General features: G+C 38.9%; 3 protein-coding genes across 3 annotated transcripts; 1 reads left to right on the forward strand and 2 right to left on the reverse strand.

The window, feature by feature from the left end:
- Positions 1–1595: 1595 nt before the first annotated feature.
- Positions 1596–3143, reverse strand: LOC110105074 (putative cis-zeatin O-glucosyltransferase). The gene is made up of 2 exons (XM_028697996.1): positions 2391–3143; positions 1596–2255 (listed from the first exon to the last, which is right to left on the reverse strand). The coding sequence occupies exons 1-2, from the start codon at positions 3141–3143 to the stop codon at positions 1596–1598; spliced, it is 1413 nt and encodes a 470-aa protein (XP_028553829.1).
- An 8835-nt stretch (positions 3144–11978) lies between these two features.
- LOC110105081 (cis-zeatin O-glucosyltransferase 2-like) lies at positions 11979–13337 on the reverse strand. The gene is made up of 2 exons (XM_020834447.2): positions 12480–13337; positions 11979–12326 (listed from the first exon to the last, which is right to left on the reverse strand). The coding sequence occupies exons 1-2, from the start codon at positions 13164–13166 to the stop codon at positions 11979–11981; spliced, it is 1035 nt and encodes a 344-aa protein (XP_020690106.2). The 5' UTR covers positions 13167–13337.
- Positions 13338–21679: 8342 nt separating this feature from the next.
- LOC110105082 (putative disease resistance protein RGA4) lies at positions 21680–22102 on the forward strand. The gene has a single exon (XM_020834448.1). It carries the CDS (start codon positions 21680–21682, stop codon positions 22100–22102), a length of 423 nt encoding a protein of 140 aa, XP_020690107.1.
- Positions 22103–23601: the final 1499 nt, after the last annotated feature.

Below are 23601 nucleotides of genomic sequence, written 5' to 3' on the forward strand. Positions count from 1 at the left end.
CGATGATATACTTGTGACAAGTAATGACACTAACTACATTCACAAACTCCTACAAGATCTACGGCCTCACTTTGCATTGAAACAACTTGGGCAGATTTCTCTATTTTTAGGTATCCAAGTCAGCCGAACCAACACAGGTTTCTTTTTGAACCAAGCCCACTATGCCTCAAAGATTCTACAAGAAGCAGGTCTCCTTGACAGCAAGCCAGCCCCAACACCCATTACACCGACCTCCAAACATCAAATGCACAATGACCAAATATTCCACGATCCATCTTTTTATCGCCGATTAGCCGGATCTTTACAATACCTATCCATCACAAGACCGGACATAGCGTTTGCTACCAATCAGGCTTGCCAACATATGTAGAATCCAACTGTCCTTGATTTCCGAAATCTCAAAATAATTATGAGATATGTCAACGGTACAATTCAATTCGGACTTCCCATCATTCCAGGCAACACCACTCTTCGTACCTATATAGATGCTGACTGGGCTTCCGACATCACTGACCGAAAATTAGTCTCAAGTTTCTACACGTTCATGGGACCGAACCTCATATCGTGGACGGTCAAGAAACAAGTCACCGTAGCTAAATCTTCCACCGAAGCCGAGTATCGTGCCTTATTCGCAGCCACTTCGAAGGTTCTCTGGCTTCGGCGCCTAGCAACCGAACTACAGCTCGAGCAAACATCACCCACGATCATTCACTGCGACAACATCTTCGCTATAGCCATTGCCAAGAATCTAGTCTTCCATGCTCGCACCAAACATATAGAAATTGACTATCAATTCATATGTCAACACATTTCGACCGGGAGCATCCACATACAACATCTTTCCTCTCAAGACCAAATAGTTGATATATTAACTAATTTTGCGAACACATGCTTTGATCATCTTCGTTCCAAATTGACCATTCGACAGCAGAATGATCAATTTGAGGGAGAATGTAAGCAGATGGTTTAACTTAAGCTATCTTCTACTCATTAGTATTTACGATGTTACCCTTCCGTTTATATATATACGGTTGTAATCATACTTTACAGATAATAATATACTTCATATTTTCCATTTCAATGATTCTGTCTTCTCTGTCCTCTGTCTTTCTCTCTGTCGATCTCTGATCTCTTTCACTTCCAACTTCCACTACATAACATTCTTTCAATATTATATCATCTTCTTTCAGAATTGAGCATAATTTATAACTGTGACAAATAGTAGTAGATTAATTTCAATATAATTGAGTTATGTATAAATTTTTCTCCATTTTTTTAGTTTTTCTTCTCTGACATCTCTTATATTAATACATCTCTTATCTAGATGCATATTGAATCTTTTCACAATACTAAGACATTAAAATGTATATCTATCATTATGAATATTCTGACACAACAAGAAATTAGAAGAACCACAAAATAAAAAAAGCAAAAACAGCTAACTAATATTTATTCAATTTATTATAGTTTATTAAAAAAAAAAGAAAACAGAAAATCTTTATTTTTTTTTTTGGGACAAAAAAAAGAAAAAGAAAACAGAAAATCTTATTAGGATAGTACAAAACCTAGTCAACCGAAATAAGATTATGTTGTTTCTATCTTCTCCAATGAGCAACTAACACATCCAACGCCTTCTTCGATGACCCTCCATCCTTTTGCGCCGCCCTCACCGTCTCACCCATCTCCCTAGCTTTCTCCCTCATCCTCCTTCCTTCCTCCCCTTCCAGCACAATCCTCACCACCTCCTCCACCCTTTCAGCCGGAACCACCTCCCGCCGGCGATCCCACCCTCTCACCACCACCCCAACCTTCAACCCCTCCGCCAGCAGCCTCGCGTTGGCTGGCTGGTCCGAATGCATAGGCCAGGCCATCACGGGCACCCCGCAGCTCACCGCCTCCATGCACGAGTTCCACCCGCAATGGCTCATGAACCCGCCCGTGGCCCGATGGGCCAATACGTCCAGCTGCGGCACCCATCCCCTCACCACCTTTCCCACCCCCTCCACCGCCTTCTCGAAACCGGCCGGCAGCCGCCGGTAACTGCTCTCGAAGGCGAAGATGTCAGCCCGGTCGGCATCCCGTAGGACCCAAAGAAAGCGGTGCCCGCTTCGACGAAGCCCATAGGCCAGCTGCTCCGCTTGCTCGTCGGAAATTGTTGACATGGTGCCAAAGGATACGTATACGACGGAACAAGGCGGGTGCCCGTCCAGCCACTCCAAGCACTCGTCGCGATTGATATCTGTGTTGTTATGCATCTGCATAACCATATTTATATAAAGTTATGCTAAGCATGAATTAAAGGCGATAGTTAAGAATCTAGAAAAATAATAATATTTGATATTTAACAATTGTCGATCATTTGGCAATTGGCACAAGATAATTACCGGCACAGGATTGAGCGGCCCGATGGCGAATATTGGCTTGCCGAGAAAATCCTCCTGCAGGGTAAGAATATCGAGAAACTCGCTCTCCACCTCCCGACATGTGTTCATGATAAAGCCGGAGCTCGTGACCACATCTCTTCTCCTCCGCTCGATAAACCTTATGAACTCCGGCGACGATAACTCTTCCAAGCCGGCTCCTTGCTTCATCAGTTGCGCTGCTTCGAAGTGGAAAGCCGCGGAAGGACCACGGAAGGCGTAGGACTCACCGTTAGGGATCGCAGTGGCTTCAAAGCCATCTAATGAGATGATGTGGTCGTGGATTACGACGAGGCGGCGGGAGGAGGCAGAGAGGGAGAGAAAGAGAGAGGAGAGGGCGGAGCAGATGAGGTCGGTGGCTTCGAAGAGCGGTTGGAGGTGGGTGGGGAAGGAGTTGGGGGAGTGGGGATTGGGTGGTGGGGAAGGGATGGGGGGAAGCGGGAGGTCGTGGAAATGGATGGAGGAGAGGGAGGATAGGGGCCAGCCTTGGAGGCGGAGTTTGGCTTGGCGATTGTGAGAGGCGGTGGAGGCAAAGTGGACGGTCAGGCCGTAGCGTGTGGAGAGGAGGAGGGATAAGTGAAGGAGTTGGTTGAGGTGGCCGTGGGCTGGGAAGGGAACTATGACTACCGTTACTTCGTCGGCGTTCGACATTTCGCCGGCGAATGGCGATGAAAGCTTTGATGTCCTGTCAAGACATTTATAGATCTTCAACGTGTGGTGCATGGTCGGCACGTCAGCTTGACCGCCGTCTGGATTTTCTTCTGAAATTAAACTATACAGTTTTTTTTTTTTGTAAAATATTTGTTAAACGGTGCTACTTTCTTCAGATTAATAAATGTGTAATTATTATAAAAAATATTTATTTCTTGTAAAAAAGCCAAATATATCTAATGATAATTAATCTCATAATATGTAATCATTTTCATTCGCTTACTGACATATGATTTATTTTAATGAGCTATTTGAAATATTTTATATCAAGTGGTGTTTGTTGATTTAAACTTTAATTATAGTTTAATAATTAGTAATGTGTCAAAATTTTGGTGATCAAAAGAGATAATTTATTAAATGTTTATGAACGATTTTAATAAATAATCCATTTGGCAATTAATACTCTTGTTTTTGGTCCAGTACATATTAGTTTTTTCTCCTTAAAAAAAAATACTACAAGGGTTAAAACCAAGCTTTTCAAAACTGGACGAGAGTGGCCGATTCAATTGTGAACTGGTCCGACAAGCGATTCGGTCAGCTGAAATAATCGGCTGGGTGTAAAACCAGGGAAAAATTGGTCAAACCCGATTGAACCGGGCAACCACCGAACCGAGCAGGTTTGTAAGAACCAAACGGTTCTTAAAATGACTAATCTAAGTCGTTTATATGTGATCGAACGACGTACAGAGATCGCGGTCAGGCATTACTTATTAGTCGCTCATCTGCCCTACGCGACTCCTTCAGGATGCCATAGGACTCATTCCAAACACGACTCCTCTAGGCTCCAGTCCTCCATCAGTGCCTCCTCCGACCGTCCAGCTGCCGGTGCACGCCATACTCGACTCCACGGCGATTGTTACGGTTAAGTTGGGGAAGACGTCATCTGATTCGACCCCGGTTCAACTAGTCAAAATGGTTGAACCTTGAACTTGAACATCTCATTCTTCTAGTTCATTGTCCGGTCCAATTTTCAAAACCTTGATTAAAACTAAGAAATATATATATATATATATATATATATATTCAAATATTATATATTATCTTTTAATATAATTAAATTATTAAGTTTATAAATTTTAGTAATGATTATAATTGTGAAATCTAATAATTTAACTACATTGTGTAGATGAATTCATCTATTGAGAGTCTGTTCAACATTCTCACCATTTTTTTTCAAATAATAACTACAATCATGTTTAACTACTACTTTCTTATTAAATTTTTAGACTCTTTTTTAATGAAAATTATTATTTATATCTAGAATTGTTAAACTGCTTTCCTTATATCAACTTCATACTCAACTTTATAAAAATTATCCATAAAAAATAGACCTTAAAATGGCCCCGACCCGACCTATAATGCCATAGTTCCATGATTTGGTAGCTGACCATCCCAATTTTGGGCTAGAAAAGGGCTACTTCAAACAATAGTAACAAATGTGGTGTCACCCATAAATAGATATAGATATAACATCCATTTACTTGTGAAAATTCTCTAGTTGCCATTTCAATTTAGATTTAGACTTTTTGGAATTTAAAAATATTGAATAGGAATGTGAAAGATTAAAGATGTGTTTACAATCTCGATTAATACTTAGAGTTGCCAGCTAACAATCATAATACACAATCAATCACCTTTGTTGTAATGCATGATAGACTAAGCTCTATCCTAATGGATCAAAGGATGAACAAGACTCTAAAATTTATGACTCAACCAAATAATGAATCACTCAAATAAAAAGGATAAAAATTATGCAAGGGGAGTAACAAAATCTTGTCACTTATAAGCAATTAACTGAAATAAACAAAAGTTTAATTGAGTTATATCTAGATAGTGAAGAATCTATAGGATCTTACGGTTTGTGATAATTTTATCTGCTGTGAGCTAGGGTTTATGGAGCTTGGGCTTCCCGCCCCTCCTCGCCTAGGGTTCTCCTGGTGGATGACCTTCATCTTCTTCCTGCTGGTGTTCTCCTGGTTTCAGGGAAGTTCTCCTTTACTCTTTTCTTTATTTTGTCTTTTATTTGTTCCTGTTTTCGTTTCGTCTACCTGGGTGTCCGGAATGGCGACGAAACGGTTCTTGGACCCGAGTTTTTTGGATGGTTCCAAGAAGTCGTGTTCATTTTTAGATGCTTTATATAGTAATGCATCGAATGTTTGTTTTCCGCCTCTCAATTCGACTTCATTTCATGGTTTACATGCTGTTTGGATCTCTAAGGAGGAGATTGTCTCTTTAGCCGCTCCCATCCAGTTTGCTTTGGTTGGTTTCTTCCCATCCCGTCGGCCTAGTTTGGATTCAATCCGTCATTTTTTTCTTTAATATTAAGTTATTAGTTGAATTTTTGGTGACTTTATCAGATTCCTCCCATGTTTTGATTAAACTATCGAATGACATGGATTATAGTATTGTTTTCTTCCATCGTTCCTACCTGTTTTTCAATTGCTACATGAAGCTCACAAAATGGTCACCTGCCCTTGATAACAGTGTGGAATCACCAGTTATTCCCATTTGGATTTTCTTCCCCAACTTGTTCATGCTTTGGGTTCTTTGTTTGGCCGCCCGCTTAAACTCGACTCTGCCACCTCTGTTGGCTCGCGCCCCTCCTTGGCGCGAGTTCTGGTTTAATTGGATATCACTAGGAAGTATCTTGATAAAGTTTGGCTCGGCTCAGATAAATTGGGTTATGTACAGCATGTGCAAATGGAGGGTTTTCCTCCCTTTTGTGATTTGTGTAAAGCCATTGGTCATGTGAGGGGTGAGTGTTGTTCTCTCGTTCCAGTTTCCTCTTCAAAGCTTAATATCCATGTTAGGACTAATACTTCTATTGTAGAGAATGATGTTAGTGATATTAATGTTGAATTGGTTATCCCTAATCCTTTGGGTTAGGATTTAGCTTTGGTGAATAATGGCAATGAGGGTGTTAGCCCTATTGTCTCTCCTGTTTTTCCTATTAGGACTGAAACGACTAATGTGGAGAATGATGTTAGTGATGTCTATGTTTGTTTGGCTTCCCCTAATCTTCTGGGCCAGGCTTTATCTTTGGCGAGTAATGGTTTTGAGGGTGCTGGCCCTGTTGACTTGTCGGTGCGGTTTGATGCTGGTGTTCCACTTGTTCCCTTGCCTTCTATGGGAGGGTCGCATGTTGATTTGGTGGCTAAGGTTGCCGTGCTGGATTCCCCTAAACGTGTTGCTAATGTCTGTAGTGTAGATGTGCCTGCCCCTCTTCCGACAGTTGCTTCTAGTCTTTCTCTTGTAGTTAATGGGGAGCTGGTGGTTTATGGTCAAGTGGATGGTGTTGTCTCTCCTAATGTGGCTTCTGTCCTTGTGGCAGTGACTGATATTAATTGTGGTATTAACCTTAGTGATAGCCATATTTCTGCTAATGATATTCAAAATTTTGTTTCTTTGCCTGATTGTGGAGAAGAATCTTTGGGTGGTGTTGGGAAGGATTTTATTGATAGTGGTGAAGTAGTGCCTCTTGTGGACGCGCCTATTTCTGTCATTTCTTATGCTCATTTGGTCGCTCATTTGACTGAAAAATATGTTCGGTGGCAATGTGATTGGTTACATGATGACATGTCAGTTGCAAGTGGGGTGGATTGCTTTGATTGCAATCTGGAAACGGGCTCGCGCGATAATTTTGTCAGGCTTCGTAAACGAAAATCCAAGAAGTAATAACTTTCTTCTCTTGGCAGTTTCTACTTTGGGCTGTTTGCTTTTGTTCCGGTTTTCGTTGCTTTCGTTTTGTTGGTTGGTTCAAATCAGAATGGACAATGAGGAAGCCGTTAAACTGCATGAGTTGGGATGGCCAGGGTCGGTTGGCAACCTGGGTGGATTGTTTTGGTGTTTTCTTGGCTATTTCTCGATATAGATGTTTTGTTGGTCCTCCATGGATGGCCCTGACCTGGCAACTAGGTGTCGGTCTGAGTCCGATCTTTCTTATTTTGGCAATCCAACTCTCAGTGATATCTTTATTTGCTGCACTTTATTTGTCTTGTCTGTAATTCTATTGAAGTGGCCATGCTATGGTCTTGGGTTGTATCCTTTGCTTTTAATGTTATTTTTATTTTGCTAAAAAAAAGGGTATAGGATCTTAGAGTCTCTATTTGAGTAAATGGAAGAAAGAGTCTTAAAATTAGAGCATGACTAGTTAGTCTTGGCCAAGCTAGGAAGTCAATAAAAGAGAAATCCAGCAATATATATATATATATATAAATTCAGTCAAAGAGAAGTTGTAGATAAAATGTCAAGGAGACTGTGATTAAAACTTTACTTTTAAATTGATTTTGTCAAAATTTTGCTAACATATGATACCATTCAGGTAACAAATTAAAAATAAGCATCGATTGTATCAAAATATTGTATTTAAATATATGAAAACATAAATTTTACTTATCTAAGAGAAAATCAGGATAATAATATTTTGGTAATTTTCATATGTGGGCTCACATATTTATCTTAATTATATATTTTATGTTATCTTAATATTAAGCCTATTAATTTATGATCAAATAAGGATTAAATATTTATCTGCTTTTGAGGAATATTATTAGTATTATTTTGTAATTTGTATGGAGTTATTATGCATAGAGACCGAATATTTTATTTTAGTATTAATGATGGTTGAAAATAAAATAATGTATATTTAAAGTATAAATAGGGGTCATAGTTCTCAATATGAGGAGTCGGTTCTCATTTAATCACATCCCATCATGCAAAATATAATTTTCCCAAACTATCTTAAAAAAATTAGAACAAAAAGCCATTTGAGTGAAGCATACATAAAAGCAAAAGCATGTTCTAACCTCATTAGTCATTATTTTTATTATTATTCATATATATATATACATTTCAAGACGATTTTCTTAACAAGAAAATTATATGAGAGATAAAAGATAGAGAAATTGCTATACCCAAATAATTTTAAAAGCCTTTATCCATTAAGAGATATACATTATTTCTATTACAATATGAAATATATTAATTAGGGCATATAGTACGAACTAAATCGTACCATATGATCAATATACATTAAGTATCTTTCTTAACCTCTAGTGGCTAGGATTTTTATTGAACAAAACATATCGTATAATACAAATCAAAGTCGTATAGTACGAACCTAAGTCGTACAATACAATTTGTTGAAAAAAATCTATCAAAATGTTTTTCTCTCTCCTCCTGTATGGGTGCAAGGTTGCTCAACAATGATATCCCACTACCAAAAAATAAGGTATTCGCAGCACAAATTCTGGGCTATAATGGCGGTTAAAACCGCCACAAATTCCTTTGCAGCGGTTATAAAACCGCTACGGGTACGCTTTAATTACTATGCGCTGCAACGATATTTCGCAGCGGTTTTGCAACCGGCGGGGTAGCAGTTGAGAATCGCTCGCTTAAAAATCCGCAGTCAATTTTTTCCAGCGGAAAATCCGTCGGAAATCCGCCGGAAATGTTTCCGGCGTATTATTTTACGCCGGAAGATCTTTAACGACGCGTGTTAAACCGGCGGAAATATTTCCGCCGGAAATCCGCCGGAAATGCTACTTTCCGACGGATTTTGGCCAATTTTCCGGCGAAAATGTCTGCCGGAAAATGGCGTTTTTCCTGTAGTGGCTATTGAAGAAGAAGAAATATGTAAATTGTTACAAATGCTTATTAAGTGTTGACGACAATAATAAGCGAGGTTATTATGAGGATTAACTCCTATATTAGATACAATATAGAAATCCTAAACTTAGTTTTTTAAATTAAAGGATGTTGGTCTAAGGGTCGCTTGAAAAGTACCAACTTATCTACATATAGTATGTGAGATAAGTATAGTGGATTATATTGAATAACCATATAGCTTCCATTGCCTACAAAGTTTTGAAGGATATTTAAGAGTGTCTATCACAAAAAAAGAAGGATTTATATATATACCATTAAATTGTTATATACTTCCATCTCTAACAATTTTGATATATTTAATTATTTAACACCATAATTTCTAAATTAAATAAAAAAGTTATTAACATTAACTTATATAAAATAAATATATTTTTGATGAATATATTTTGATATTATTTAGTCAAGATTGAACTTGAATTGAACAAAGAATTCAAATTGAAATTAAATTAAATTTGAGCCTAAACAAATGATAAGGAGCAACAAAAGACTTAAGTCAAATGAACTAAGTGTTGTGAACATGAGCTCAAATTGGTCTCATGTTGGAACTTTACAAGTTTTGAACTTGAACAAATGATCATAAATTGAACTCAAATGAGTATTAAAAGAGGACATCAAAATCAAACAAATTTGGATGTAAAAAACAACACAAACTGAATACCATTTAAAAACAAAAATTGCAATCAAATGGCAAGGGGCCTAAGTGAGCAAATGCAAAAGATATGAATCTTAAACCTAACTTGATTGAATTCGAACCACATGACAATGAGCATGAACTTGCATGGATCTTATGGAACATAGCATCGTGTATATGATGAATATGTGATTAACATAACAATGAGCTTATAATTACATGCAAACTATTGGACACAAGGCTCACGATAAAAAGAGAACTCATAAGCGTGGTTTGATGGCAAATAACATGATTAACAATCAATAGCATGCTACAACATATATCCCTACAAGTGGATTCGATCAATTAGCAAATAAAGGCTACCACCTCCCTACAAATGATGAAGATTAATGTGCATTGAACATGAAAGGCATGGTATGAATATGATGATGCCTTACACTCAACATCATATAGTTTGCAAATGAACAAAACTATCTCTCAGCCAAAGTGCATAGAAAGAACATACAATGAATGCAATTCACTACAGGAAAATCACCGATTTCCGGCGGCTTTCCGGTGGTCACGTTTCCGACGGCTTTCCGGCGGTTTTTTCTCACGGAATTTTCCGATAAAATTTCCGGCGGCTTTAAAAAATTTATTGAAAATGAATAAAATTTTTACTATGTAAATGATTTAACAAAAAATAATTAAAACTTATATTAACTATTTAATTAAATTTCATTTTAAAATTATTTACTTAGTTAATTGTTATTTTATATTAAATATTATTTTATATTTTAAATTAATTAGTTTTATTTTTTAAATAAATAATATTGACAATAATAACGAACAAACTTGCCGCCGGAATTTATTTTCCTATGCGGTTTTTACCGGCGACATTTGAACCGCCGGAAAACCGCCGCGAAATTACAAAACCGCCGGAAAATGCCCCCGGAAAATGCCCAATTTCCGCCGGAAATGAGTGATTTTTCTGTAGTGATTCATCTGGAACATTAGTGCGTAAATGGGTACACTAACTCCTTTGCAAATGATAAAACTATAAGCAAATATGCACATTACAGCTAGCATAAGATGAATGCAAGTATCATGCAAAGGACAACAAAGAGCATACAATGCACACTACATGTTACTTGCAAGTAAGAATAAAGACCCACAATGCATACAAGAAATGTTACAGGACTGCAACAAACACGAGTTCTTATATGCCGCTATCAAAGACCCTTCATAGGTGCAACATACTACCTACACAATGTTATATAAATAAATATACAATTCATATGTTAGATTCCTAAATATATAAGAATTTAGTGATATCTAAATTCTATTTTGGATGTTATATTTAGGATTTTAAACTGGTCTTGCCCCAATTCTAATTGTTTTAAGTTGAATAGTCATACTGTTTTGGTTGGGACCAAGTGGTGTATTGGGGGCTTAATCATGAACTATGATGGGAAGTATATTGTTGGTTTTGCTGGGACCTCTGGGGCGGTTGATAATCTGAATGGGTTTTTGCTGGCTGTGCTTTACGGCCTTTCTCTTTGTGTTAGTCTGGATGTTAAAAATGTGGTTGAGGAGAGTAATTTTAACATTGATTATTCTGTTTTTCTGGGCGTGGATGGTAGCATATGTGGGCATGTCCTATTCTACACCCGCAGAAAGATTTTGTTCTTAATGAATTCCTTGGAATGTTCTTTTAATGTGGTTAACTCTGAGATTAACGCTGTGGCCCGTGCTTTGGCTCTTTTTGGTAGCAGGTTTAATGACATTATCGATCTTTCTTTCTTAAATCTGGCGGTGCATATCCAAGGCTTGATTAATTTGGATAAGAGGAAAGTTCCGTATGTTTTGGGTCTATAGTTCAGGCAGGTTTTCCTTCTTCTTTCTTCTGGTTTTTGTATTTGTTTTTGGGCTGTCTTGGTTGGGGTGTTTCTTATCTGTTTGGTGGTTGTTGGCCTTTTTATTCTGTTGCTGTTTTCGCTGATATTATGGTGGCTTCTTCCTTGAGGGTGTCTGTTTTGCTCTTGGGTTTAGCAGTTGCCTTTTTGTTCCATTTTGTCATTGCTGGAGCCTTTTGTTTTTCCCTGGGGGATGTTCGTGGTGGTCTGGTTAAGGGCCCTTCTGTGCTGGTTGCATCTTGGATGAGCGGATCCTTGGCCGGGTGTTTGTTCTTCCAGGGAGTATCTTCTTTCTGATTTGCATTGTGCTTATTTGTTTTTTGTCTGTTGGCTTAATCTTTTCTCTAGTACCTTTGTTTGCCTATTGTATAGGTTTTTGGAGCATCGCGCTCGTTTTGTGCAGGGTACGTGTGCTGATTGTAAGATTAAGCTGATTTTGTTTTTCTTTTCCCATGGTTTGTGGGATCTTAGAATGTTATTAGTTTTCATTGTATTTTGGATTAGTAGGGAATTCAGGCTCTTAGCTTTTCTTTTTATTTTTGATTGCAGCTCTTTGAGCGTTAGCGAGCTAGAAATCCCTTTAAGGACCTTTGTAATTTTTCCCTTAATTAACGCATAAGCCCGTCGGTGGGTTTTAAAAAAAAAAAAAAAAATTTAGTGATATCTAAAATACATGAACCCGCCCGTGGCCTGATGGGCCAACACGTCCAGCTGCGGCACCCATCCCCTCACGACCTTTCCCACCCCCTCCACCGCCTTCTCGAACCCGGTCGGCAACTGCCGACTAGTGCTCTCAAAGGAGAAGATGTCAGCTCGGTCGGCATCCCGTAGGACCCAAAGAAAGCGGTGCCCGCTTCGACGAAGCCCATAGGCCAGCTGCTTCGCTTGCTCGTCGGAAATTGTTGACATGGTGCCGAAGGATACATATACGACGGAGCAAGGCGGGTGCCCGTCCAGCCACTCCAAGCACTCGTCGCGACTGATATATGTGTTGTTATGCATCTGCATAAACAGATTTATATAAAGTTATGATAAACATGAATAAAAAGAGATAGTTAAGAGCTAGAAAAATAATTAAATTTTTTTATGATCATGCTTAATCTTATAGTTTAATTATTAATGTTGCTTATTTCGAAAATTTCGCCATATAATTACCGGCACAGGATTGAGCGGCCCAATGGCGAATATTGGCTTGCCGAAAAAATCCTCCTGCAGGGCAAGAATATCGATAAACTCGCTCTCCACCTCCCGGCAGGTGTTGATGATAAAGCCGGAGCTCGTGACCACATCTCTTCTCCTCCGCTCAATAAACCTTATGAACTCCGGCGACGCTAACTCTTCCAAGTCGTTTCCCTGCTTCATCAGTTGCTCTACTTCGCAGAGGAAGGCTGCGGAAGGACCACAGAAGGTGTAGGACTCAGCGTTGGGGATCGCAGCGGCTTCAAAGCAATCTAACGATATGAGGCGGTCGTGAATTACGACAAGGCGGCGGAAGGAGACGGAGAGGGAGAGTAAGAGAGAGGAGAGGGGGGAGCGGATGAGGTCGGTGGAGTCGAAGAGGGGTTGGAGGTGGGTGGGGAAGGAGTAGGGGGAGTGGGGATTGGGTGGAGGGGAAGGGATGGAGGGAAGTGGGAGGTCGTGGAAGTGGATGGAGGAGAGGGAGGATAGTGGCCAGCCTTGGAGGCGGAGTTTGGCTTGGCGATTGTGAGAGGCGGTGGAGGCAAAGTGGACGGTCATGCCGGAGCGAGTGGAGAGGAGTAGGGAGAAGTGAAGGAGTTGGTTGAGGTGGCCGTGGGCTGGGAAGGGAACTATGACTACCGTTACTTCCTCGGCGTTCGACATTTCGCCGGCAAATGGCGACGAAAGATTTTATGTCAAGACATTTATTGATCTTGAACGTGTGGTGAATGGTCGACACATCAGCTTTACCGCCGTTTGGATTTTCTTCTAAAATGAAACTGCACAGTTTGTTTTTTTTTTTGGGAAAAAAAGACTGCACAGTTTATCCTTTGTCTTTTTTTTTCAAGAATTATCAGAAGGGCAATACGCAATTTGAGAATTTTTTTTTTTAACTTTTTGAGCAGATTTCAGTTGTTAACTCTGATTAATAATGATGTAGGATCCTGCACTAGAAAAACTTCAAGTAAAACAGATTAAATCAATAGAACAGTAAAGTTCTAGCAAGCTGCCGTGAGCTGGTAATTTCTATTCCAAAGTAAAAACTGCATATCCCCTCTTCTTCACTTCCTAAGTAATTCTTCTCAACAGAGAAGAACCAAAATTGGTTAGCCATATGCAAAGCTAACACAAGGGCTGCTGAACTAAAAACAGAAATAAAGTGTTAGCACTATTCTAGAATAGCAGAAATGAAAATATAATAATACTATACTAATAAGCTGCACCCCCGGCACCCATAACTATCGTGCTCCGCATCATTCGCCCGTGCCATCAGAAGAATTGCTTTCTCCTGAAAGCATAACAACGTCGCCGTCACTCGCCTGTCGAGCTCGGCTCGAGCTCGAGCTCGAGTTCGAGCTTGCTTTTCGACTAACGAGCCGAGCTCGATAAGGCCTAAACTCGACTCGTTTACACCCTTAGTACAAGTGAGTAAAAAAAAAACCTAAAAAAGAGCTATGGAAGAAAAAACAAAGGTATGAAAAAAAAGAGCAAAAGGAAACAAAAAAATGGACTCAGAAAAGATGGACTCAGAAAAGCAAAATATCAAAAGTCAGAAGTGACACTCCCTTTTTTGCCCATTGACCATCCAAAGGAAGCTAGGTGCAAGCTTCATCATTGTCCAGACCCAAAAAAATGTCTGCCAAAAAAAATTTTTGTACTCAAGAAGCACCCACTGACAGCCAAATTGGTAAAATATCATCCACCAACCAAACAAAGATTAGGCAGCATATCTGATGTTAAGCCAAGTTTTCACCAAATCACCATCCTTCCATCCAGAGAGTTTGAAAAAGATGCTTATAGTAATTTTTTTTGGGACATTTAGGCCATTTAAGGCAAACTCACACACACAACGCATACACATAGACTCGAACCCTAGACCTCATAGTAATTTTTTTTGCAAGAGTGACAGCACAGTTAGCCACTTTACTAAACCTCATGTTATTTCTTTCAATCCACAAGTGGTAAACAATGGTAATAAGGCATAGTAAAATTCTATTTTTTTTTTTCGGTTTGCCGCCATGTTCCCAACATGAATAAGAGCTTGGGCAATATTAGGCCTCCAATAAAAGGCAAGGAAGGAAGGAATTATACTTTTAAAACCGAGAAAGAGAAGTCACATTCAAACAGAAGGTGAGTCATAGTTTCCAAATGCGCATGACAAAACGTGCAAGAAGTATCTTGAATGTGGATTTTCCTTTTAAACAATTCATCAACAGTTTTAAGACCTCCTATGACAGCCATCCACAAGTAAGCAGAGAATTGGGGGGAATGATTATGATGCCAAATCCAAACATGAAGACTAAAATCTTCATCTTGAGTGAAGAAATCCAAGGAATAATCTTTAAAAGTAACCTTATCTAAATGCTTCCAAAGAATGTTAGAACCCGTATGAACAGGGATGTGAAAATCTAAAATATAATCACGTACAACATAATAAGACACTGACACCGGACCGGAGCGGGCTCGACGAATCCACGCCGACAATCCGGTGGCGGTCGCCGGACATCACTCCAAGAACTCCTTGGAGCAAGAACCACCACCTAAGAACAATTTTAGAATACAGAAAAACACAAGAGAATAAACTCTAATTTTATTAATCTCCAAATCTCCTCCTTACAAGCATGGTCTATAAGTATATATAGACAAATATAGAAACATAAAATGCTACATTCAATAAAAGAAAGCAACATTCCTATTTAACCATATAAACTACTAGAATTAATATAGCTTGAAGTTTAACAGGTTTTAACAGCTCAGCTCCGACATCATACTACCAGGGTAGGAGGAACTTCAAGCTCATGAGAAGATAACACCGAGTCTTGTCCAAGAAACATAAAATAAATCAAGAAGATCTGGTTGGCTCTGATTAGGGGTGTAAGTGAGCCGAGCCGGCTCGTGACCAGCTCGAGCTCGACTCGATAATGAGCTCGCGAGCTGAGCTTATCGAGCCACGAGCTGGAGCTTAAACTCAACCTCGTTTGTTAAACGAGCTCGATGAAAGCTCGGCTCGATTTATTATTTGAATTAAAAAAAAAACGAAATGATAAGAGGCGGCAATTCTAAATGCAAAGGCGGGACAGGCGGGAATTCCGAAAACCGAAAGTGGTAATTTCAAAACCAATAAAAAATGATACTATTTTGATATTTTGTATCATAAAAATATATATAATATTATTTTTATTTAATCTAACCAAGGGTGACAGCTGCTTTGTTTTTGTGGGAAAGGCAAAAAGTTGAATCCTCATTAATTAAAACTGTTGACAGCTCCTCTGACATCTCTTCTCCCCATAAGAAAAAAAATATTTTATTTTCTACACTCAGCCATCTTCTCTGATGGCGAGCTCCACGTGAATGAGGCAGATTTCTTCTCCGATGGCGAGCTCCACATGAATGAAGTAGATGGACGAGGAGGAAGACTTGCTCGAAGGCTGCACGGACAGCCGAAGCTCGCGAGCCGGTTCGAACTCGTTAAAAGTGGAATGAGCTCGAGTTCGAGCTTGCTTTCCGACTGACGAGCTGAGCTCGATAGTGTCAAAACTCGACTCCACTCGACTCGTTTACACCCCTAACTCTGATACCAAATGACACCGGACAGGAGGGGGCTCGAGGAATCCAGGTCGACGATCCGGTGGCGGTCGCCAGACACCACTCCAAGAACTCCTTGGAGAAAGAACCACCACCTAAGACAATCTAAGGATACAATAAAATATCAGAGAATAAACTCTAATTTTATTAATCTCCAAATCTCCTCCTTACAAGCATGATCTACAAGTATATATAGACAAATATAGAAACATAAAAGGCTACATTCAATAAAAGAAAGCAACATTCCTATTTAGCCATATAAACTACTAGAATTAATATAGCCTGAAGTTTAACAGGTTTTAATAGCTCAGCTCCAACATCATACTACCGGGGTAGGACTAACTTCAGGCTTATGGAAAGATGTCCGATTGGCCACCATAAGGGGTGGGTTTGGTTGACTAAACCGGTCTGGATAGGTCCATCCGGTATCGACTTGCCTACCAATCTTCAATCTCTCAAGAGTAGCATAAGCAGATGGAATACTTGTGATTGAGAAAGCATCTTTATCTGTTATATCGTCACTAATATAAACATGCAACACGTCCTTGCAATCTTTGAATCCAAGAGACTTTAATAGGAACTCCATGGCATTAACATTTCCAGTGCATTCGTCTCCACCATTATTATTTTAAGCAATGACCTATTGAATTGGTTTGCTCTTATAATCATGATTCACAGGCGTATCAACATCAAGAACTTTAAAGAATATGTCGTAATCGTACACGTCATACACAGGTTCATCAAAGATAGGCAAAAACGACGATTTCAACAATGAATCTTCCAATTCTTCAAAACCGAACTCGATCGAAGGTGTGGTGGAAAACTGACAAGGTGGTCTGTCAAATACAACTTCGTAGATAGAAGAGATCTAATCATCTCATGGTTGGATGACATCAAAGTCCCGGGCAAGGGAACTCACGCCTTTCCTCCGTTCGAGCCTTGATAATCGTTGCTAGAGTTGAATAATTTCTAGTTAAAGGTGTTCAATTTCTTCTTGCTACAACGTTCATCTAGGAGGCATCTTGTTTCTAATCTTCAAGAATCTATTCAAGACAACAAGTTCGCTTACTTCGGTTACATAATCAAAGACTGCACAATCGAGGGATATGAGGAGATGGTCCTGGAGCCACGTCGACCAAGCCCCGTCCAAAGCCTTCTTTGTCTTGGCACAGGTGCTCCGCCGACTCACCCAAACCGAGCGGCCCTTAATGCTGCGGCAAGCTCAGCCTGCTTCAGCTCGCGGACAACTTCTGCATTCTTGCCTTCACGTGTAGGTGTTGACGTTGCCCATGAAATGGCACATCTCCAAAGAACAGATATCAATCCCACGTTCTCTGGCAAGGTTCACGTGCAAAGGCTAGATGAAGCTTTTGTCTCGAAGTCCGCCTTGAATGGAATGGCTAATGGCTTGCAGACGGAATCTTAGGGAACAAATATTGTACGAAATAACTCTCTCTATTCCAGGAAGTGGAAAAAAGCCTTCAGGAAGAAGATCTTGATGTTCGGACCTCTTCAAAGCTTCTCCGCCAGGAAAAATAGAGAAATTAGTTTCTATTTTTGCGAAATGAAAGAGAGGGTGTCGAAGCCGGCCAAATGTCAAGGAACTGTTGTCGATGACGTCAAGGGGCTCTGATACCAAATGACACCGGACCGAAGGGGGCTTGACAAATCCACATCGATGATCCGATGGCGGTCGCCGGACACCACTCCAAGAACTCCTTGGAGCAAGAACCTCCACCTAAGAATAATCTTAGGATATAGAAAAACACAAGAGAATAAACTCTAATTTTATTAATCTCTAAATCTCCTCCTTACAAGCATGGTCTACAAGTATATATAGATAAATATAGAAATATAAAAGCTACATTCAATAAAAGAAAGTAACATTCCTATTTAGCCATATAAACTGTCACGACCCAACCCGACCGGGACGGATCCCGCTCGCATCGGGTCGTGAGCCGAATTCAAACTGACTGAACTGATTCCAGGATCTGGCTTTGGAATTTGTTTCAGAACTTTCTTCCAAACATAAAGACCGAAAAAGACGCACAGAGCTTGCTATAAACATCAAATACAGCGGAACAGATCATCTATCTTTTCTTCCTCAAAAGAATCATATACAAATACAGCTCATGGCTTTCAGACAGAAAGAAAAGCAGAACAGAAAAGTCATGACTGTACAAAAATCAAAAGTACAAAATACCTATAACGGATCAGACTCTGAACTTCTACTCCAAGACTTCCTTCCCTTTCCAAGAACCTGAAAACCACGCAGAAAATAAGGATGAGCTACAACAGATCAACAAGACATCAAACCTCCAATCAAAATCCTCAGAATCCACAACAAACACATCAGATTGACAGAAATCCGTACAAAAATCAGAATACAGAACTGACAGAGCAGAACAGAACGAATCAATCAGAACAGAACAAACAGAACAATTAAATATCAAATCAGAACTGAATCATATATCCAATCAGAAAAGATAGAATCGTACGGAAATCAGAATCAAATCATATCAGAATAGAACAGAATCGTGTCAGAATCGTATCAGAATTATAATTATACATATCAGATCAAATTATGTCGTACGGAAATCAAAAATCATATCAATTCAGAACATATCAAAAGTCAGAACAGATTCCCTGACCCTGACAGAATCTCAACGGATTCTGGCCCCTTATGCCTCCCTTCCCAGATACTGACAGAATCTCTCGGATTCTGGCCCCTTATGCCTCCCTTCGTGCTAATGGCACCAGAACAGATGTGCTTATAGCACCAGAACATAACTTATCATCGGATCCAGAACAGAACTTGTTTTCAGATTTCAGAGCTCATTTCAGATTTTCCCTGACACAGACAGGATCTCACAGGATCTTGACCCCTTATAACTCCCTTCACACAAGCATAGCATGTCATTTCAGAACAAATCCGGACAATTTCAGAAATCGTACGAAAATCCGGCAGCATAACGGCAGTATACGGAATTTAGACAAAATTCACCAAATCATAATTCTACCAAATTACCACAGAACATTCACAACAACATTATAAGACTTTTATTCTACTGCCACAACATTTACATACATTGTGAAAATTTACAGCCAACAGAAAACGCCGCCAAATCAAAACTATCATGTCAAAAATCTCCAGAAAATAATCAAAATGTGCACACTCGGCACCTCAGAAACATATCAAAAGTTACGTGGTAAAAACTGAACCAGTCGGAAAATACGGACGAAATTCGCTAACGAAAATGAAATCCGGACAGAAAAATCATTCAAACTTCACCGTTCTGAAAATTGAGAAAGGCTGAATGTGCCTTATCTTGCGTACACCAATTTCCTGAACTGTCTCGACGGACGAAAACAGCCCGGCGTCGCCCAAAAATTAACTTTTGCACTTTTTCCCACAACTTTCTCTCTCCTCAAAATGTTTTTAGATATTTTTGATTTTTCTCTCTCTTCAAAATGAGCTGATTTCAGCTAAATAATGCTCTGATCGGCCCGGCTGATCGCACGATCGTCCTGGACGATCTGAACAAAATCCAATCGGCCTGAGACGATTTCTCAGGACGATAATTAATTTCTTGGACGATTTGCTCTCTGACTTGTGCCATGCTCTGATCGTCCCGGGACGATCCCAGATCGGCCCGGACGATACCTACAGGAAAACTTTCCTGTAACTTCTGTATAGAATCTGGAATAAAATTTGAACTGATCGTCCCGGGACGATCCCAGATCGGCCCGAACGATATGAGCAAAACTGCTGTTACATAAACGACTAGAATTAATATAGCCTAAAGTTTAACAGGTTTTAACAGCTCAGCTCCGACATCAGACACGACAGGCAAGTTCCAGCTATTGATGTTAATCTACTCACAAAGCCTAGCATTGGGATGACAGATAGAACCAAAATTGAAGTCTGGGAGGATGGAGGAAAGGGTTTCTCCCCCACACCAATGATGCCAAATGATAGCATTATTACTATTTGGGTTTATAATGAAAGAGAAATTTTGCTTAGCCAACCTAGTCGTGCAAGAGATGCTTTTCTAATAAGAGGTGGCATTAGTCTGTGTGGACTTTCGAGGGGAAATATATCTAATATTCAACTAGTTGGTAAGGGGTGAAGGAATGTTGTACCATCTATAAATAACCCCATAGTTGTAAGCAAATATAAGAGCATGAAAGGAAGCATAACCAAAGCCTCCTTTAGAAACTGACTTACATGTTTTAGCCCAAGAGGTAAGATGCAAATGTCTTTGATTGGAACCACCATAAAAAAGAAATTTGGCACAAAGTTTTCCAATGTTATTGATAATAGTTTTAGGAATGTAACTCCCCTGAATCCAATAAGCAATAGAATTTGTTGTAGTGTACTTGATGAATTACATTCCACCTGCAAAAAAGAGTAAATTGACTTTCCAACCGGAAAGAAGGTTAGTGATTTTATTGAACAGAGGGTTGAAGTTTGAGTTTTTAATTCTACCCAAAAAGATGGGCAGACCAAGATAGTTAATGATAGTGGATATGTTAGGAATGTTAAGAGAGAGGGAAATACCAGCTGAGAGAGGAGAGCTGGGATGAGAGAGGACAGTGTTCTTATTTAAATTAAGATGAAGCCAGAGCTAATAGAAAAGGTGTTAAGTAAGACAAAAAGCCGGTTATTATTGTAAACTTCATCTTTGCAAAAAATCAATAAATCTTTTGCATAAGAGAGATGAGATAGCCAAAAATTCTTGTAGCTAAAACCCTCAAAGGATTCTGAATTTGGATTGGAATCTATAAGGCACGAAAAGGCATCCATTATGATACAAAACAAGTAAGGGATTATGGGATAATCTTGTCATATGCCAGATGAAGAAGAGAAATAGCCATCCAGAGCCCCATCAATGTTAATGGAAAAGTTCACATCATTGATGCAAGCTTTGATCCAACTAATAAAATGAGGTGGGAATCCTTTTTTATCCATTTGATCAAAAATAAACTACCTTGATAAAGTATCAAATGCTTTTCTGATGTCAATCTTATCATAAAAGAACTTATTTATGCACTTCTTCTTAATAAAACTCAAAATTTCCCCGGCCAAAATGGTATTATCAGTGAATAATCTTTTGGCAATGAAAGCGGATTGACTTTGGTGAATAATGCTAGGCATGATAGGCTTCATACGATTAGCAATAATCTTGGCAAAAATTTTATAAAAGACATTGCATAGAGCAATGGGTCTAAAATCATGGATATTGTCCACATGAGGCTTTTTAGGAATTAGGGAGATGGTAGTTGCTTTCACACGTTTGGGGAGGTAACACTTATTGAAAAAACTTCTCACAGCATTACAAACAGAGGTGCCAATAATATACCATGTCTTCTTAGAGAACTCAAAGTTGAAGCCAGTTGACCCCTACAACTACAAAAAAAAAATCATAAATTTGATAAGGATGATTCAGCTCGAATGTGAATTTCATTTTGATTTTTATTTGCTACGTAGTGGTTGAGAAAACAAACAAATAAGGAACATCAAATTCTTTCTAATGGAACGAATTTGTACATAAAACATTTCTCTTCTATCTGTTGTGGAGGACGGCGGTATGGGAAAGACAACTCTTTTGCAACATATTTATGAAGATGAAATGGCAGAGGAATTTGATCTTAAAATTTGGGTTTGTGTTTCCAACAACTATGATGTGAAAAAATTCATTGCAGATATGTTGGAATCTCTTAAGAAGGAGAGGCCTCGTTTGGAGACACTTGAGGCATTTCAAGATAGTCTTCGGATTGAGATCATGTCCAAAAAGTTCTTACTTGTGATGGATGACATTTGGGAGGATGATGAGAAGCAGGATAAAAGTAAATGGGAGAAGGTGCTCGTCCCTTTGGCTTATGGGAGTTTTGGTAGTAGAATTTTGGTAACAACTCGAATGGGCTCAGCTGCAATGATGATTGCAACTGTCATTAAAGAGAAGTCGGAAGTATTTAGATTAGAGGGCTTGGAGAAAGTTCAGTGTTTGTAGCTCCTTAACTCTCATGTATTTATTGATGAGGAGAATCTTAATGATTATAAAAGATTAAGATCCATTACTGGAGAGATAGTTAAAAAGCTTTCTAGATCTCCATTGGCTGCAAAGGTCATCAGTGGTGTTTTTGAATTCTAGGTTGGATGGAAGACATTGGACAAAAGTTTTAAATAGTGATTTTGTAAGTCCAAAATGGGGTCAGGATGACATCTTTCCCATCTTAAGATTGATCTATATGTTCCTCCCAAGACATCTACAAAATTGTTTTACATTTTGTTTTATATTCCCACGAGATCATTTATTCGATAGAAAAGATATGGTACGAATGTGGATTACATCAGATTCCATTTCTGCCACTTTGTATTCAAGAACAGGATGTGGAGGATATTGGAAGAAGGATGCCGAGGAGGCTTACAGGGCCAAATTATGAGTCAAGAAATAGAGATTTCATTTCGCCAAGAACGTGCTCTCAACCTCTATCCACCAAAATGTCTAAGCATACCAAATATATATATATTCTTACGTGGGTGCAAGGTCTGCAATATGGGTGAATATGTGAATAATCCACATCTCTCCGTGAAGAAGCTCCTGCTCCGTCACCTCTCCTCTTGAACCCCACGAGCTCCAACCCAGTCGATCGAGGAACGAATCTTCCTATCTGTTCTTCACCTGACCTTCACGATCCGTGCGATTCTCCACTTGCAGCAGCCGGCTTTGCTTCTTGCTATAGCTAAATCCAAGGTTTGACGTCAATTCCAAATGTGGTCAGCAGGATTTCGTATTACCTTTATTTTTATTTTATTATATTTTTTTTTTTACTTTTTTTTGGCACGTGATTCTACCTTTATTTGCCTTTTTTTTTTTTACTTTATTACAGCAACTTTCACTCAAGTCTGTTACATTTTTCTTCACACACAATTCTTCTTGGCCTATTGGTTGAGAGCTTAGGCTTCCAATTAAGAGGCCCAGGATTTGAGTCTATGTATATGCGGTGTGTGTGAGTTTGGCTTAAATGACCTAAATGTTCAAAAAAAAAAAAATTTTTTTTCTTCCTTTGTCCTTCACGTGAGCTTTTCCCCTCAACATTTTAAAAGTTGATTTCCCTATATTCCATCTCTGAGAATTCATCTGCATACTCCAAGGGGAAAAGACAAAAAGGCTATTATGAGATTCCCTCACTTATCTTCTGTAATCAATTGAAGCGTTATTATTTATTGTTCAGACTATATATATATATACTATTTTTAAAGATAGTCTATTAGCTTTTTTTTTTTTGGTTATAAACAAGCAGTAAGATTATTTTTTCTTTATTATTAGTGTTGTTTTACTGTAAGTTAATATCAAGTTTTTTTTTTTATTTTTTTATTTGTTTTTATATATTTTTATTTATTTACATCACTATTAGCTTATTTATATTATTACTATTATTGATTAGTTAATGGTGACATTATTGATTGCTAAGTTTACTGTTATATATATATATATAATTGTTAATG

This window comes from Dendrobium catenatum, unplaced genomic scaffold (assembly GCF_001605985.2).
Source record: "Dendrobium catenatum unplaced genomic scaffold, ASM160598v2 fragScaff_scaffold_1024, whole genome shotgun sequence".
In the NCBI taxonomy this organism is placed as follows: Eukaryota; Viridiplantae; Streptophyta; class Magnoliopsida; order Asparagales; family Orchidaceae; genus Dendrobium; species Dendrobium catenatum.